This window comes from Littorina saxatilis, linkage group LG7 (assembly GCF_037325665.1).
Source record: "Littorina saxatilis isolate snail1 linkage group LG7, US_GU_Lsax_2.0, whole genome shotgun sequence".
Taxonomy (NCBI): Eukaryota; Metazoa; Mollusca; class Gastropoda; order Littorinimorpha; family Littorinidae; genus Littorina; species Littorina saxatilis.
The window spans coordinates 16,021,236-16,039,441 of record NC_090251.1 but is presented as its reverse complement, the minus strand read 5'-3'; the positions used below and the strand labels follow the sequence as shown (position 1 = coordinate 16,039,441).

At 46.0% G+C, this 18,206-nt stretch overlaps 1 protein-coding gene and 1 long non-coding RNA gene across 2 annotated transcripts in view; one reads left to right on the top strand and one right to left on the bottom strand.

Annotated features, from left to right (window-relative positions):
* The window catches only part of LOC138970799 (uncharacterized), a 482,774-nt gene that overhangs the window by 46,534 nt on the left and 418,034 nt on the right, over window positions 1–18,206 (bottom strand). The window lies entirely within an intron of this gene.
* Window positions 1–18,206, top strand: part of LOC138970790 (low-density lipoprotein receptor-related protein 6-like) — a 92,198-nt gene that overhangs the window by 49,722 nt on the left and 24,270 nt on the right. Inside the window, exons 9-12 of the mRNA XM_070343325.1 lie at window positions 1,311–1,451; window positions 6,486–6,775; window positions 9,121–9,347; window positions 10,865–11,049. Of these exons, the coding sequence (XP_070199426.1) occupies window positions 1,311–1,451; window positions 6,486–6,775; window positions 9,121–9,347; window positions 10,865–11,049 (843 nt within the window). The remainder of the gene's footprint in view (window positions 1–1,310; window positions 1,452–6,485; window positions 6,776–9,120; window positions 9,348–10,864; window positions 11,050–18,206) is intronic.

The following is an 18,206-nucleotide window of genomic DNA, read 5'->3' as shown; positions in this document are numbered from 1 at the left end:
TTTTACATGGAATAACATGGGTGCAACTCTGCCGGCTACACGCCGGCAGCCGGTTTTTGGTTTCATCGGCTGCCGATGTTTTTGTTCCAGGAGAGTTTTTTTTTGGCATTTTAAATACTAAAAAAGCTGGACCCCAACTTTTGCCGGTTTTTGGAATTTTCCCGGTTGCACCCATGGAATAAGAACATCCTTTCACTTGGACTAATACCAACAATCCACAGCCCGGCGGCTCTATGTGCAGAGCCGAGTTGTTTGTGTGGAATGAAATTAGCAGATTGACATGCGTGTCTCTTGCAAAATTACTATAGTACCCGCCATGTGATGCCCCTCTGATGAGAGGACACCTCCCATGAAAAGACACCTCTGTTGTCCCTTTGTCTATTATTTCTACTAAAACATACCTGTCATGAAAGGCCACCTGCAATGTAGAGACTGTTTCGGTTTATTCAAAGGGTGTCCTGTCATGGCAGGTACAACTGTAGTTCAACCCAAACTCCCATTCTGCACAGGAACCAGACATGCTTTTCATTTTTGACATGTGCCATTTTTTGGGGTCAAAATATACTTCAATAACAGGCCACCTGCAGTGTACAGGCATGCAAAAATAAAAAATTGTCTGCGGCAAAACAAAGGTAAATTAAATTATATGTATACTATTGTCTCTCTATCCATTATTTGCTTACACAGAGGGCCCCAAAGGGTTTAAAATCGTGATCGTGATAGGCGTTTTTTGACCTTTCTGTGACCGTGATTGCCGAAATTTCCATTTCTGTGATCGTGATGGGACTTTGCCCGTGATCCGTGATGACAAAAAAATCAAGTCTCGTGATCGTGATCGTCATTTGTTTTCGTGATCGTGATGGGCATTATTGCAAAGCATTTTATTTTCAACGTACATTTTTCACAGCTGTATCACTCTATGATCCTCTATTCGTCAAGGTGTTTGTGATCGTGAAAACAAAAATCAAGGTAACTGTGATCGTGAAAGCTAAAATTTCCCTTCCTGTGATCGTGATGATACCCCCGCTTTGGGGCCCTCTACACAAGAGCTATCAAATATTGGTCTAAAATGCTAAAATTCGTTTTCCTTCTGCCCCTGTACCTCGCTGGGGCCTAGGCGGCCCCTGGACCTTGACCTATTTTTAGAGTTTTTTTTCTATTTTGGAATTTCCATGCCTGAGTGTAAGCACAAGTTTTGCTGGTCCCAAGGCTGTCCTTTCATAGCAGGTACCATTGTATCACAGTCTAACAGGACAATTACCAATTGGTCTTCTTGTTCTTCTCTAACAGAACTATTCTTTTCTATACAGGGGATTATGTGTACTGGACGGACTGGCAGCGACGGTCCATTGAACGCGTCAACAAAACCACAGGTGGACAGCGGGAGAAAATTATTGACCAGCTCCCGGACCTCATGGGCTTGAAGGCTGTGGATGTGGCTGCTAAAGATGGTCAGTAGAAGTAGACAGAGAGAGATAAGATAAGATAAGATAGATAAAATCTTTATTTTCCGAGGGTATTAGAATAAGCATTCTCATACTTTTATGTATCCAGCCCTCGCCCAAAGTAGGGGAATACATTTTTTTTTTTACACATTAACAGTATTATTAACAAATAACTAGTGTAATTAACATGGACGACTTATGGAAAGAGCAAAAGAAAATTCATGTTTGCTTTACTTCTTTTACTTTTATAAAGCATCTCCTGTGCAGTTTGTGTGGGTGGTTTTTTTTCACCCAAGATATGTTACTGTATTGTGTTGAACACTTTTCTAAGCGCTACTTTTACCTAATGCCAGGCTTTCCCTTCGCTGCACATACGAAGTCATGCTGTGCTTATTTGCTTTAGACCCCCCACCTCAGTTTTGTCCTCCTGTTATATTACCCAGTAGAAACCTGAGAGAGCATCTAATGATAGCATTGCACTAAACAAATGTGACACCTGAATATGCACCTAATTCCTGCTGCACAGACAGAGAGAACACAAGAAATGTGATACCTGAATATGCACCAAATTCCTGCTGCACAGACAGAGAGAACACAAGAAACAGATTAACCTGATGACACTCTGTTTGGGGTAGGGGGGTGGAGCTAAGGGAAGGGTAGGGGTGGCCTTGCTAAGGCCAACATAAAAAAGTTGGATAAGGGTAATAATGGGATTAAAAAATGAGGTTTGTTTGTTAGTTGTTCTACAGTCGTTGTGTTTTTAATGGAGCACAGCTCTTCAATATTCATGAATAAAGAGCATTAAAGGTCCTAATGTTTGTGAACCTTTAAAAAAAAAAAAAAGTTGAACGGGTGAGAAGAGTTTAAGTGTTGGCATGTAAGAAATTAGGGTCCTCCAGACACACAGATCCCTTAGACGGCCGAGGCTGTGGCCTCTAAGGTTCTCTTGTACCAAACCGCCTCCTGACTCTGCATCAGATTGCTTGCGCTGGCATCTGCTTACATAGACCCACATTAAGTCACCACCGAGTGGTAGACACAGACGACATTTGGTAGCACTGACTGCCAGCTTCACGGTAATGCGTACCCATAGCGCGGCTCTGCATGGGTGGGAATGTTCTGAGCAAAACACTATGTGATACTCCATACCCCCCGCCCTCCATGGAACTTCTTGACCCCAACAAATTGGGGGGGGGGGGGAGCTTGCCCAGTCGGTAGAGGCGCTGGCTTTAAAACCGGTTGTTACTATCAGCGTGGGTTCAACCCCCAAGTTCGGCGCGGGATGTGTGTCCCAGAGTCAACTTTGTGCAGACTCTCCTCGGTGTCCGAACACCCCCGTGTGCACGCATACACATGCGCACGATAAAGATCCCAGGGTCACAGCGAAAGCCTCAGGCCTTGGAAACACGAATACATGCATGCAAAAATATGAAGCCCGGGTGTCCGTTCGGCCAACAGCCAAAAAAGTAACCATTTCAGCACTGACCCAAGACGACCCAACCCGGTCCCTAGCCCATTTCAGGTCTCCTCTAGCAGCCGGCAGCCAGCTGTCTACATCCCCCCCACCCCCCGCATTTTTATTTTTTATTTTCATACAAAGCCAGGATTTCCCATGTAACATGCCCCTAATGGCTTTGCCGTGAGGGCGTAAAACTTTCATTTTCTCTCAAATTAGGGTCTGTCGGTTACCCTAATCCAACATATATTTTTGTTGCCTAAGTGTTGTGTTGTGTTGTGTCAAACTGGCCTATCTAATTACCTCCAAGCTAAGACAAGGGACACAATTTAACGCCATTTGACAGGTGACACTGGGTACGATTTGTGTCAGGGTGTTTGGTGTTGGGGTTAGGTTTCCTCTGATGAATTGAAAATGGCTTGACAGGTAAGCCAGATTTACAGCTTCTTTTTCTCACCTGTCGCCTTCTAATATGGAAGTAATATGTTATTCAGTGAAAACAGAAAGATGAATACATGTACTGACGACAATTAAGGAGTGCAGTTTAAAGGGATATTATTCCGATGTTATGAAATTTGACTTTACCTTGGACTTTTAACAGCACCTACGAGAGAGAAAAAAAGTTTGTAAGCCTAGGTCTGATACTTCAGACGTCTTAAACAGCCCTGAAAGTCCAACAAATGGTGTACTCGCCTTTGGCTAGTGATTCTGAAAATGTACTAGCCAGAGAGCAAACTTTACTAGCCAAACCAACAATTTGTTTCACATTTGGCGAGTAGATGAACCTTTTTACTTGCCAGTTACATGTTTCTACTTGCCATGGATACTCGCCACTTTCAGGCCTGTTAAAGTTAGAGTCCAGACCTGGGAACCCATATGATTTCGCCGTATTTTGTACGCATGATTGTCGAGAATACGATCAGTACGGTCAGTGGAAAAAAAATACGACCAGAAACATTCCTAGACTACTTTTCTTCACAAGCCCATCTCGAAGCCGATCCAGTATTTTGACACATGATTACAGTTTTTGTCAGTAAACATTGAAAAAAAGCATTTGTTTTAAATGTATAGGTAAACTTAATTAATGGTGTGACGGACGCGTGTGAAGCATGCTTTAATCATGGATGTTGATATGCTGTGTGGAGTACGCTCATTTTCCTGATAATACACCAAGTTTGTTTGAGAATACTCTAAGTGCAAAACAGGGGTTCCCAGGTCTGAGAGTCGTAGTCCTCCTTCTGGGGTAAACGATCATTCTCCTCACTGACCACAGATCTGTGATTTTAGACTTTTACATCAATCAATCAATCAATCAATGAGGCTTATATCGCGCATATTCCGTGGGTACAGTTCTAGGCGCTGTGCAGTGATGCCGTGTGAGATGAAATTTTATACGGCCAGTAGATTGCAGCCATGTCGGCGCATATTTACCTTTCACGGCCTTATTCCAAGTCACACGGGTATGGTAGACAATTATTAATTGTGCCTAAGCAATTTTGCCAGGAAAGACCCTTTTGTCAATCGTGGGATCTTTAACGTGCACACCCAATGTAGTATACACGGGGGGTGGTTCGGACACCGAAGAGAGTCTGCACACAAAGTTGACTCTGTGAAATAAATTTCCGCCGAACCTGGGATCGAACTCGCGCTGACAGCGGCCAACTGAATACAAATCCAGCGCGCTACCAACTGAGCTATATCCCCGCCCCATGGAATAAGAGTATTCTCCAACTTATATACACGCCACAAAATTAGACTGCGCCTTGTGATAATACTTGTTACACGTTCATGCTGCAGTACCATTCATTTAAAACAAATTAATTCAAGGAAAAGATTCGGAAGTAGCGGAGCACAAAAAGCGTCCTCTGGCGGCGGTGAGCGCATGCGCATCATCATGGAATCTTTGTGCATGCAGTCTTGTACCTGTTTACTGTGTGAAGGAATACTGAAATAGCACAGTATTGACAAAATTAGTTTATTTATCGACTTGTTTCTAGGTGCGCAGAGGCACTTAAGTGACTGTTTGGGTTCAGTTGCTATTATAGTCATTGTGTCTGATGAATGTAAATCACTACAGGCTTTCATTCTCTTTCAGTTGCATGAGGATTTTGTACATTTCAGCAGAAGGAATCTTGACATGAGTGATACTTGAGACAATGGGGGGGGGGGGGGGGGGGGGGGGGATGGTGTGTGTAAGGAAGAGATGGGATGAAAGAAAAGGAGCAACATTGTTAACTGGATCTGAACATCTTTATTCCATGTTGCATCAGAACTGTTATGGGGAACACAGAAAGATTAGCAGTGAAATTTTAGATGTCCTTGTGAAGCCGCCGCCGTTCAGGTGTAGAGTTACCCCTCCTTTTACCTCAGCATTGTCCACTAGGCGGAAAAGTGAGCTTGATTGATGGAACAGCCAAGGGCAGTAAGCAGGGAAGGGGTGGGACTTCCCATTCGCTTTGTCAGTGCCACCCAATAAGTTGTAAGGGGAGAGGGGACAGAGCGAAGAGTAGTGCAAAAAGAGGGGATTAGTGAGGAAGTTAGATGGTGTGGAGATGGGGGATGGGAAAGGGGGGGAATTTACCTGAAGTTTCGGCCTCTGTCTGTCCTTATGCAACTGGGGATTGGAAATAAAGAAGAAGAGATATGTTTGTGAAGGGAATGTGGCATTCCAGCTGGAAAAAGGCTTTAGAGGAGCAGTGTATGAGTTGAGGTGTGTGTGTGTGTGAGGGGAGGGGGGAGGAGAAGGCAAAGGGGAATTATAAAAAGATTAAGTGCAGCTGCTTAGCCTAATTAATGATATGATTATAAGTGTGGAGTACACATAAGTGTGGAGTACACAAACTCTGTCAATGAAAACAAAATACTGCTGAAACAACAGTAGCAGTAACAACTATTGGAATAACAGCATTTGTTTTCTTTCCTTGCCATTTCTCCTCCTTTTCGCAATTTAAACAAAATTATTATTACATGTGCATTTAGGGCTAGTAATCATGTTAAGTTTTTGATACGATAAAGTGAGCATAAGAAGTCTCCAGTATGAATCTTAACTCAACCATTCACAATCCAACAGAAACCAATAATGTATCGATTGAACATTGGATTTCCCTTCTTTGAGTCATGTGACGTCAGAGGCCGACAAAACTTCATAGTTAGGCGGCCAGCCGAGACTACAAAATAGTGCATGTTTGTGTCCGCTCAATCGTAAAAAGTCAAAGGAATTCTAACCAGAATCGATCGTTACATAAATGTTATTTGTATTTTTGACCCAAAATAAGACATTTTACACAGATCTCGACAGTCATTGTTCACCTCGACCGCTAGCGCGGTCTTGGAGGAACACTGACTGTCTTGATCTGTGTAAAATGTCATATTTTGGTCAAAAATATAAATAACGTATAATAACTACTCTCAGGGCTTGGAAACATAAATACGCGCATGCAGGAAAAAAAAAAAACATGGGTAGCGCCGTATACTGTATGGCAGCTCGCTTTCCCCAGGAAGAAAGCAGCCCGAATTTCCATGAGGGTAACCTCACAGGACTAAATGAATCTTATCCTTATCCTTACTCTCAATTTTCCCGACAGGTACCAACCCCTGCGCCATCAACAACCATGGCTGCAGCCACCTGTGCCTGTACCGGCCGGACGGTCCAGTGTGCGCCTGCCCCATGGGCTTGGAGCTGGTCAGCAACGGCACCACCTGCATCGTCCCTGAGGCCTTCGTCCTCTTCTCCTCCCAGTCCAACATCAACCGCATCTCCCTGGAGACCAGCCACTACAACCAGCCCATCCCCATCCAGGGTGTCAAGGAGGCCGTCGCCATCGACTTCGACATCAAGGACAACCGGATCTACATGACCGACGTGCGATCCAAGGTTGGAATAAAATTTGAGAAACAGATAGACTGCTAATGTGTCTAAAATCAAGAATAAACAAGTCGCGTAAGGCGAAAATACAATATTTAGTCAAGCTGTGGAACTCACAGAATGAAAATGAATTTAGTCCGCCGCTAGTGCAAAAGGCAGTGAAAGTGACGAGCCTGTTTGGCGCGGTAGCGATTGCGCTGTGCTTCATAGCACGCTTTACTGTACCTCTCTTCGTTTTAACTTTCTGAGCGTGTTTTTAATCCAAACATATATCAATATGTTTTTGGAATCAGGAACTGACAAGGAATAAGATGAAATAGTTTTTAAAACGATTTCGGAAATTTAATTTTGATCATAATTTTTATATTTTTAATTTTCAGAGCTGGTTTTTAATCCAAATATAACATATGTATATGTTTTTCGAATCAGAAAATGACGAAGAATAAGATGAAATTGTTTTTGGATCGTTTATTAAAAAAATAATTTTAATTACAAATTTCCGATTTTTAATGACCAGACTCACTCATTATTTATTTATTTATTAAGGAGATTTCTATAGCGCATAACTAAAAGCACTAGTTTTTAAGCCACCAAGCTGAAATGCAATACCAAACCCCGGCCTTCGTCGAAGATTGCTTTGCCAAAATTTCAATCAATTTGATTGAAAAATGAGGGTGTGACAGTGCCGCCTCAACTTTTACAAAAAGCCGGATATGACGTCATCAAAGGTATTTATCGAAAAAAAGAAAAAACGTCCGGGGATATCATACCCAGGAACTCTCATGTCAAATTTCATAAAGATCGGCCCAGTAGTTTAGTCTGAATCGCTCTACACACACACACAGACACACACACACATACACTACGACCCTTGTCTCGATTCCCCCCTCTATGTTAAAACATTTAGTCAAAACTTGACTAAATGTAAAAAAAGAGATTAATGAATTGAATGTTTGATGAATAGAAATTAGAATACATATGTGTAAGCAAAGCTTGAAGTCCTTGACATCAAAGATAACAGGCCCTACGTGACTAATGTGAGATCCACGTTTGGTCTAAAGTTTGAAAAAACAAGTACATGTGTACTGCTTCATTAAGGTTCCAAAATCAAGAGAGAAAAAACCCAATAGGTAAGTGATGAATAGGATATAATTATAGGTCAAGGTCCTCGACATGTATGAAATCTGATGCAGATAGACAAATAGAAAACAACTTGTCAGCGATACTTTTTGTGGTGGTAGGAGTGGACAGGAGGTGGTTATTGAGAGGTGACGGGTGTCAGGGCAGGTTTGACTCAACTCCAGCGCTGCGGGGACGTAGCTCAGTCGGTAGCGCGCTGGATTTGTATTCAGTTGGCCGCTGTCAGCGTGAGTTCGTCCCCATGTTCGGCGAGAGATTTATTTCTCAGAGTCAACTTTGTGTGCAGACTCTCCTCGGTGTCTGAACACCCCCGTGTGTACACGCAAGCACAAGACCAAGTGCGCACGAAAAAGATCCTGTATTCCATGTCAGAGTTCAGGGGGTTATAGAAACACGAAAATACCCAGCATGCTTCCTCCGAAAGCGGCGTATGGCTGCCTAAATGGCGGGGGTTAAAACGGTCATACACGTAAAAGCCATGGGAGTTTCTGCCCATGAACGAACAAACAAACTCAACTCCAGCTATCATGAGAATCTTTTACCGGTAAAATTTGGTTATTGTGTTGGGGTAGTGGAAGTTACATTGCATGAAGAGAATGTGTAAAACATTAGCTTGAAGCAACCTTTTTTGAGGGTGAAAACTAGTCTGTTGTTCATTCAGAACATCCTTTTGTCTTACCGTAACAGTCTGTATGTACATTGCCCACTTGGGATGATCGCAGAAGAAGATTTGAGAAGCAGGCATTTCAATCAGAAGTTATCACTAAGTCTTCATTGGAAAGAGTTGAAACCACGATTCACCTTGCAAGGGAAGTAACTCCTACATGAGGCATGAAGTTGAATGTTGGAAATGAGGTTTAAAAAAAAAATTAAACCTTTCTTACTGACATGCTGAAATGAAAAGGCATAATATTAATAGAAGACTGACTTGTAAGCCAGGGGTTGGTAACAGACGTTCTGTAACCTGGAGTTCCCCATGCATAATCGTTCCCCTTACTCATTGTCTAACTCTTACAAAAACAACTCTTTTCAATTGAGTTTTTGATTCTCTGCTTTTTGCTTTTACTTTTTATTTTTGGTTCATATTTTACTTTGTCCTGAAGAAGCCTCCATAGGCGAACACATTGACGCTGTTGTTTATGCTGTCCTTGTCTTGATGAGTAAAGATTTCTTTTTTATCAATGTCAAACGTTCCTCCTTTTTTTTTTCCACAGCGCATCAGCCGTGCATTCTTCAACGGCAGTTCACTGGAGCATATCATCGAGTTCGGCCTGAGCTCAGCGGAGGGTATGGCGGTGGACTGGGTGGCAAACAACATCTACTGGGCCGACATGGAGAAGAACCGCATCGAGATGGCCCGGCTAGATGGGTCGTCACGCAAAGTTCTCGTCTGGCGAAACCTGGACAGCCCCAGAGCTCTGGCCCTTGATCCACCATCTGGGTAAACAGAATTTGTAAAATGTGTGTGTGTGTATGTGTGGAGAGGTTGTTATGTGTTGAGGAGTGTGTGTGTTTTGTGTATGTGTTGCGGAACACATCTTACAGCGATGTCCCTTACTAGATGAGGAACGAAAAGAAGTGTGGCCGTCACCAACTCACTTGCAGACCAAACTATATGGCAGTCGACAGGAGTTGAAGAAAACGACAACATTTATCACCAGTGCTGGACTGATCGTGTAACCTCTGCGAGCGCCAAGAAGAAGAAGAAGAAGTGTATGTGTTTTGTGTGTGTGTGATGTGTGTGTGTGTGTGATGTGTGTCAGGGGCTCACATCCACGTCGGACATCGGACATACACGGATATTTTTTCCAAATGTCCTATACATTTTTTCATGCAAGAGGACATATGTCCTATTGTTTTTGTCACAAAGTGGTCATTGTCCGATTAAGCTTTCATTTGATCCGAACATTGCCAGTACTTTCTAATTTACAGTAGTTCGATTTGCTATTTTATCGATGTTTTGCGAAGCAATGTGTCCCTCCAAGCAGACAAAACTTCGGGAGACTTTATGTGCTTTTTATAGAGAAGAGCTTCATACGGTTGCAATTTTGAATGCTCTAAACCGGTTGACAATTACCTCCCTTCGCGGTTTTTTTCTTACGAAAAAGCAACATGCTGCCGAAAAAAATGTCCTATTGATTTATTTTTGTTCAAGACAAATGTCCTATCACTTTTGCATTGTCCAGGACATTTGTTCTATGCCACCTCTCATGGATGTGAGCCCCTGGTGTGTGTGTGTGCTTGTGTTTTTGTGTTTGTTTGTTTGTTGGTGTGTTTGTGTGGGATCTGAGGCATTGGTCTTAACCCTGGTTGGTCGACAGTCCCATAGTTTTGACATGAAGGAGCCGTTCCAACTAAACAATATTTTCTGACTAGGACTTTATGCCTGTACAGATTTTCTATGTAGGCCCAACTGACCTTGTCCTCTGAGTCTGGCAGACCTGTTTACCCATACGATTTCGCCGTATCTTGTGCGCAAAGTTGCCAAGGATACGACCAATACGTTTGGAGAGAAAAAATCTGACGATCGTAGCAAAAATCAAGTTTGATCGTGATCACTAAATGGAAGAAGAAGAAGAAATCGAAATTAGGTTGCCAAACCTGTTCTCGCGATAGCACAGTGGATAAAATCCAGCTTTGACGATTGGTCAATGTAATCACGTGAGACGTGATATGACAAGATTTTATCTGCCGCCATTGTTGTCGTCGAGTCCAGCACGTTGACGAAAATGTCGAAGCGAAAAGCAGTAACGCCTAAAAGTTCCACTTCTGAAAATGGACAATGTTATTGCTGCCCTTGAAGCAATAGCTCAGGAATGTTTCTTGTGAGTTGCGAAATACTCTCAATATTTTGAAAATACGCTGAATCTCGGTGAAAAGTACACCAAAGTCAAAATGTGGGTAAACAGGTCTGGTCTGGGAACAACATTGTTGAATAATTATTATATCTGATTGTAGGTACATGTATTGGACAATGTGGGGAGACGAACCGCAGCTGGTGCGGTCCAACTTGGACGGCACGCAACGGAAAGTACTGATAGCCGACCTGGGGCGTGTACAAGACCTCACCATCGACTTCATTGACCGGCGACTTTACTGGACGGATGTGGACATGAAAAACATTCAGTCAGCTAACTTGCTGGGTAAGTGTTGGAAAAAGTCAACGTGATGTAAAGTGGAAATAGCGGGAGAGGTGGGTAGAGGTTCAATATATCACTTAAGGTGATTATGAACCGGTTAATTACTACTAATTAACTAACCACACCACGATCCACTCTCGCAGTCATACAATTAAATAGAGTCAACAAAAGTATAAGTTTCAGACGCCTGTTTATGTATAAACTCGCCACCTCCCTCGAGCCTTCACTCAAAATATGTTCCTTTTACGTTCTCAACACGTAAAAGACCAGTGTTCACTGACAAAATGCCAGTAGTATATAGAAAATTATAGTAACACGCTGAACCCGTGTAAATATAGTTAAATGCGAATGTTCTGTTCGAAAAGCTCTAGTTCGTGCAGGGGTCACACACCCCACGTTGTCACTACTCCAATGAAATCATAGATACGAAAAGACAACGGTGGTCAACGGGGTGCGTACGACATGGTGCACTTAGCTTTATCTCTGCTGCTGCTGCTTAGCCGGTATGCTGGTTAGCCGGTTCGCTGGTTAGCCGGTTCGCTGGTTAGCCGGTCCGCTGGTTAGCCGGTCTCCTGGTTAGCCGGTCTCCTCGTTAGCGTAGCTTCAACAGGTCCCGCCAAAGTCAGCCGTGCAGATGTTACAGGAACACGAAACGAACGAATCGGATCGAACGAATCGAATCGAAGGCTGCAAACAGAAAGCATCGGTGCACTAAACATGTCAGCTACCCCTCACCCACCACCTTAAAACATGTCATCTTTAAATATCTCATCGAGCACGTGGGCCTGCACAAAACGGACTTTTTACAACAACAAAACAGTCATTTTCCGTCCTTCTCTCCCTATCTGCAAAAACCATATACAGATTAGTATTTTAGCGTCACAGAGAGTTAATTATGCGCTAACCTGGAAAGAACAACAGAGAGTATTTCATTCCACAACACAGACTCATCAACAGCGTTAAATAATGATTTATTACCTCAAAAGCCTATGATTGTAACTCTCAATGGAAGCAAAGTCCGCCTCCTCCCTGGAACAGCCTCTGTTCGTCAACAGTGACCAAAAACCTCCAGAACCCCTTGTCGAATCCTTATGCGAAAGCCATCGCCGACGAAGGAATGTTGACGACTTGTCCTCAGCAAAATATGTGGCAGTGTGAAGGAAATAACCGGTGGAAGCTCCCCTAGAGTGCCGAATACAATATTCGGTGAAAAACCATCATACTCTAGAAACTGTGTATTAGATCCTTCCCCTTCTGCCGCTGGGTGTCAAGTGCGCCGCCCTTGTGTCTCTCTCAGACAACCTAGCCAATAACACGTGACTGACCTTGTCACAAAACCAGTCCAGCTATACACAATTCTGCCTCCCAAGCAGAAAAAAGACACGAGAAACTCAATCCGTGAAAATCCCGTGCGCGCTGTCAGCGAAAAACCGTCAGCCCTATGATAGCAGAAACCCGCACTGTGAAGCTCGTGCGTTTCAAAACATCCGTGTTCGTTGAGCACTGTCAGCAAACTCTGCTGTGTCCAATATCACGCACAGGCGCTTTCTATCATAACCGACCAAGAACAGGCACTCCACTGAGTGACGCTTTCCTGGTCTCTGTCACCCGATCGTGACACACCTCCCCTCTTCAAGACGAAACCTCGGTTTCGCTCACAGTCATGTTCTCCTCTACTGCCCGAGAGAGAAAGTCAGCTCCAACATTGTTGGCGCCCGGAATGACGCGTACCGTGAATTGGTACGGTTGGAGAATCAACGCCCAGCGCATAAGTCTGGCGTTTGCCAACCTTGCAACCTGAAGATATTGCAGAGGTTGATGGTCCGTCTCCAGACAGAAAGGTCGTCCGTACAGGTACGCTTCGAACTTCTGGATGCCCCAGACAATGGCGAGACACTCGCGTTCAACCGTTGCATACGCTGCCTCGGCCGAGGTCAGCTTACGGCTGGCGAAGCAAACAGGGTGCAAAAACCCCTCTGTCTCCTGAAGCAACACTGCCCCAAGTCCCTTCCCTGAAGCGTCTGTCCTCAGCACGAAGTCCTTGTTCAGGTCTGGTAGTCGGAGGATAGGCTGACTGGTGAGTCGCCTCTTCAGGGTGTTGAATGCGGAGCTGCATTCCTCAGTCCACACTACAACGGTCGGTTGTAGTTTCTTGGTAAGGTTGGTCAGTGGTAGTGCGATTTCGGCAAAGTGCGGGATGAAGCGTCTGTAGAAGCTGGCTAGGCCCAGGAAAGACCTGACTTCTTTCTTCGTGCGCGGTGGCTCCGCCTCCCGAATCTTCTGGATCTTGTCGTCCTCTGGAACAAGCAATCCCTCGCCGACAACATGACCCAGGAAAGACAATTCCCGAAATCCCAAGTAGCACTTGGACGGTTTAGCTCCCAGATTTCCGTCCTTCAACCTTCCGAACACGTCGCGCAGGGCGTCGAGATGTTCAGTCCATGTCTCTGTCGCGATCAGCACATCGTCGATGAAACTGCTGATGTCCTCGCGCTTCAAAGGTTCCAAAAGTTTCCTCATCATGCGAGTGAAGACGGCACCTGCATTCTGTAGACCAAAAGGCATGACTGTCCACTGGAACTGGCCGAATGGAGTGGTAAATGCAGTCTTTGGGCGATCTTCCTCGGCAACTGGGATTTGCCAGTACCCCTTGGTGAGGTCCAGTTTGGAAAAGTACTTGGCCTTGGCCAAGTGACTGAAGAGGTAGTCCACATCAGGCATGGGTTCCGCGTCAAACGCCGTAATCTTGTTCAGCTTCCGGTAGTCGACACAGAACCTGACGCGTCCATCCTTCTTCTTCACAAGCACAATTGGTGAACTGTAGGGAGAGTTCGCTGGCTCGATGACGCCCAACTTCGTCATGTCGGCGATTTCTTTCCTGACCACCTCCTTCTGGGCATGAGGCATGGGATACTGCTTCGTCCTCACTGGCTGTTTTTCCAGCAAGTCGAAGGTAAACTCCTCTAGATGCGTCTGAAGTGGTATGTCTGTAAGGACCCGTGCTGCATCCTTCAGGATCTCTTGCAGGTCCGCCTGCTGGTCGTCCCCAAGATCAGGTGAGATGTGCACGTCCGTGTGATCCTCACTAGCCTCCAGCGGACAAACTGGTACACGTCCTCCTCCCTGTTCTTCCGTTGTCTCGTCCATCACGACAGCAACTGCTTCTGTCACTTTGTCCTTTTCCCCGTAGGCAGTCCTCTCTATGTAGGCGCGCAGCAGGTTGGCGTGGTACAGGCGTGCTTTCCCGTTCATGACGATCCTGTAGTCGTTCTGGCCCACTTTCGCTGTCACCTCAAAAGGTCCTTGCCACTGCAGTTGTAGCTTGTTGTGTTTGACAGGTAGAAGTAGCAACACCCGTTCTCCAATCTTGAAGCTGCGCGGCCGTGCCTTGCGGTCGAATCCTCGCGCATAACGCTGTGCTGCTCTCCCCAGGTTCTCTTGAGCCAGTTTGCAGGTCTCTTCAATCCTGTTCCTGAGTTCTACGATGTAGGTCGCTGTCGTCTGCACCTCCTCGTCAGCTTCTTCGTCCGTCCAGGCTTGACGCAGGATAGCCATGGGACCGCGTACCTGTCTGCCGTACAACAACTCAAATGGGGAAAAACCCAAGCTCTCCTGAGGAACCTCGCGGTATGCAAAAAGCAATGCTGGGATGTACCTGTCCCACGTGCGTGGTTTCTCCTGAGCTAGTTTCCTCAGCATGGTCTTCAAGGTGCCATTGAACCTTTCCACCAGTCCGTTGCACTGAGCATGGTAAGGAGTGGTGAAGTGCTGCTCCAGTGATAGCAGTCGTGCTGCCTCCGCCATCACTCCTCCCGTGAACTGCGTGCCTCTGTCGGTGAGTACCTCTGATGGAATTCCCAGCCGGGACCACATAGTAACCAGAGCCTCAGCTACTCGCGTGGCTTCAATCGATTTCAGAGGGATCGCCTCTGGGTATCGAGTAGCGTAGTCCACCATGGTCAAAATGTATCTGTTTCCGTCCTCAGACGCAGGCAAGATGGGCCCGATGATGTCCACTGCCACCCGACGAAAGGGTTCGTCGATGAGCGGCATCTTCTCTAAGGGGACCTTCCTCACCCTTCCTTTGGCAACCACCTTCTGGCACTTATCGCAGGACGCACAGAAACGTCGGACATCCGTGCAGATGCCTGGCCAGTAAAAGTGGCGCCAGACACGATCCGTGGTCTTCTTGGTACCAAGATGACCTCCCAGAATCGAGTCGTGTGCCGTTGCCATGACACCCTCGCGAAACTCGCGAGGCACGACAACCTGTTTGAATGCACCTTCCTTGTTGCTGAACTCACGGTAGAGCAACTTCTTGTCCCTGAGGAACCTTGACCTCCCATGCTTCCCGCTCAGCTTCACCTTCCCCGACTTCGCGTGCTCCCGAGGAGTCGCTAATGTCGGATCAGATGCCTGAGCCTTCGCGAGAAGCGCGGGGGTCACGTTCCCCAGGGCAGCTCGTGCAGCAGGTAGGGGTTTGAGAGGTTTGTCCTCTCGCTCCGCCTGTGCCCGCGTGAGCACTGAAATGACGTCGGGAGACCGGTAAACGGGAACCTCCCTGGTGACGCCGTCCACAAACTGAACCCGGTTTCCAATGAGCAGGTCGCATGGAGGATCGTCCATGACGACGGCCACAATGGTCCCCGTGAACAACGGTGTTACGACCTTGATCACTGCCGTGTTCAAGTCGTAAGCGTGAGATGCCTCGGCCATTCTCACCCTGATGCTGTCTCCTGTGTAGGCCATAGCTGGAACTAGACTCGCCCGAACCACTATCATGTCTGCTCCTGTGTCCCGCAGACCTTCGCCCTTCACTCCGTTAACGTAGACGTTACAGTGGGGCTGGAAATGTTTCCTGGAGCACGGAACGCAGAGTTGTGGAATGGTGCATGAGCTCGTGACGTCCCTGAACTCCTCACTGCCAACGAAGTGAACGCCCTTCTGGTCAGCCTGTCTCTTGTGGCAGTCCTTCTTCACGTGGCCCCGCTTGTTGCAGTAGTAACACTGGATGTCAGTTCTGGAACTTGATCCTTTGTGTCCCTGATCGTCCTTCCCGTCCTTGGGTCCTGAAGAACCCGAATTTCCCGATTTTCCCGGCCGTGAGCCTGAAGATTTGCCGGAGATCGCCTGGGCGTCCTCATGTACTCTGATCCAGTCGGCTGCCTCCTGAGTAGTCTTTGGCTGGTGTTCCTGCACGAAGGTCACCACCTCAGGTCGCAGGCTGGACATCAGTTGCTCCATGACAATGAGGTCGGCAAGGTCGTCGACTGTCCAGTCCTTTTCGGCCATCTCCACCCAGCGCCGCAGGTAGAGGTTAAGGCGTGCCTCAAACTGATGACTCAGCTCGCCGCTCAGTCTCTTGCTGTTACGCAGACGTCGTCTGTAGGCTTCAGCAGTCAGGTTGAAGCGCTGGAGTAACGCCTTCTTTAGTGCCTGATAGTCTCTCGCCTCGTCGTCATCCAAAGCGTTGTAGAGCTGCAATGCGCGTCCTTTCAAGCAGGTGCTAAGGCGGCTAGCCCACGTGGCCTCTTCCCACTTCTGGTCAGATGCAATGCGCTCAAACCGGCGTAAAAAGTCGTCGAGCTCGTCCTTGTCATCGTCGAACGTCGGCAGTCTCGTACGGTCGGCAACAAACGTCGGCGAGCTAGCCTGAGTAAGCGTACCCTTCTCGGCCTGTAGCCTAGCTAGTTCTAGCTGGAGATCGCGATCCGCCTGTTCCTTCCGGTCTAGTCTGTCACGTTCGGCCTGTCGTTCCCTTTCTTGTCTGTCAAGTTCGTCTTTCTTTTCTTGTCTGTCTCGCTCTCTTTCTTGTCTGTCAAGTTCGTCTTTCTCTTTCTTGTCCTGTCTGTCACGTTCGTCTTTCCTTTCCTGTCTGTCTCGTTCTGCCTGTCGTTCGGCCTGTCGTTCTCTTTCTTGTCTGTCAAGTTCGTCCTTCTTGTCCTGTCGGTCACGTTCTTCTTTCCTTGTCAGTCGCTCAAATTCTTCCTTCCGTTCTGCTTCTAAGCGTTTTAGAACGCTTCGGGCTCTAACGCGTGCGTCTCGCTCAGTCGGCTGCTCGCTCCCAGGAGTCTCGAAAGTTATTCTCCTTGTAGGAGATCCCCCTGTAGCCATGGTGAGTTTTAGCAAAGCTTTATTACCAAAGTAAGCCTAACGCAGCTATAGCTAGAACCCGCGGTGATGGAAGCGATGGATACAAAAATCCAGTAACCGGAAAATGCAGAAGAAAAATCCAAACGGTGTAGAACAAAACGCGTAGCCTACTTTATGGCTGCTTTTTGCGGTGAAACAAAGTGTTTCCCACAGCCGTGGCCTACTTTATCGGCTGCTTTTTGCGGTGAAACAGAGTGTCTCCCACAGCCTTGGTTAGGACAGAAGTCCTCGGACCCTTCCCCCCCAAAATTCCAACAAAGTCAAAATATGGAGAAAAATCCAAGTAAAACAAGACAGTAGAAATATAACCTGTTACAGAATGCGAAACAACAATGTAGAGAAAACTGAGTAAAACGAATAACAAATCCGCTAACCCCGCTCAGCTCTCTGCAACGGAAAACTCTGAACGTACAACAACAAAGATTCACAAACAAAGGAAAGGGAGGTAATCACAGTTAGCGCATACAATAACTCACAAATTACAATTTACATTTCCTGCAAGATGTGAATCGCTTAAGGTGTGGTATATGATCAAAACTATACAAAAAAGGGTGGCACCAAGCAGAAAATAAGTCGAGCACTGACGAGATTATCTGCTCTTAGTTATCCTTAATTGGTGGGTCTTTATCAGTTGGAAATTAACTGAGTAAATCCCGGCTTGGCCCCCATGTGTCACGTTTCAATATATCACTTAAGGTGATTATGAACCGGTTAATTACTACTAATTAACTAACCACACCACGATCCACTCTCGCAGTCATACAATTAAATAGAGTCAACAAAAGTATAAGTTTCAGACGCCTGTTTATGTATAAACTCGCCACCTCCCTCGAGCCTTCACTCAAAATATGTTCCTTTTACGTTCTCAACACGTAAAAAACCAGTGTTCACTGACAAAATGCCAGTAGTATATAGAAAATTATAGTAACACGCTGAACCCGTGTAAATATAGTTAAATGCGAATGTTCTGTTCGAAAAGCTCTAGTTCGTGCAGGGGTCACACACCC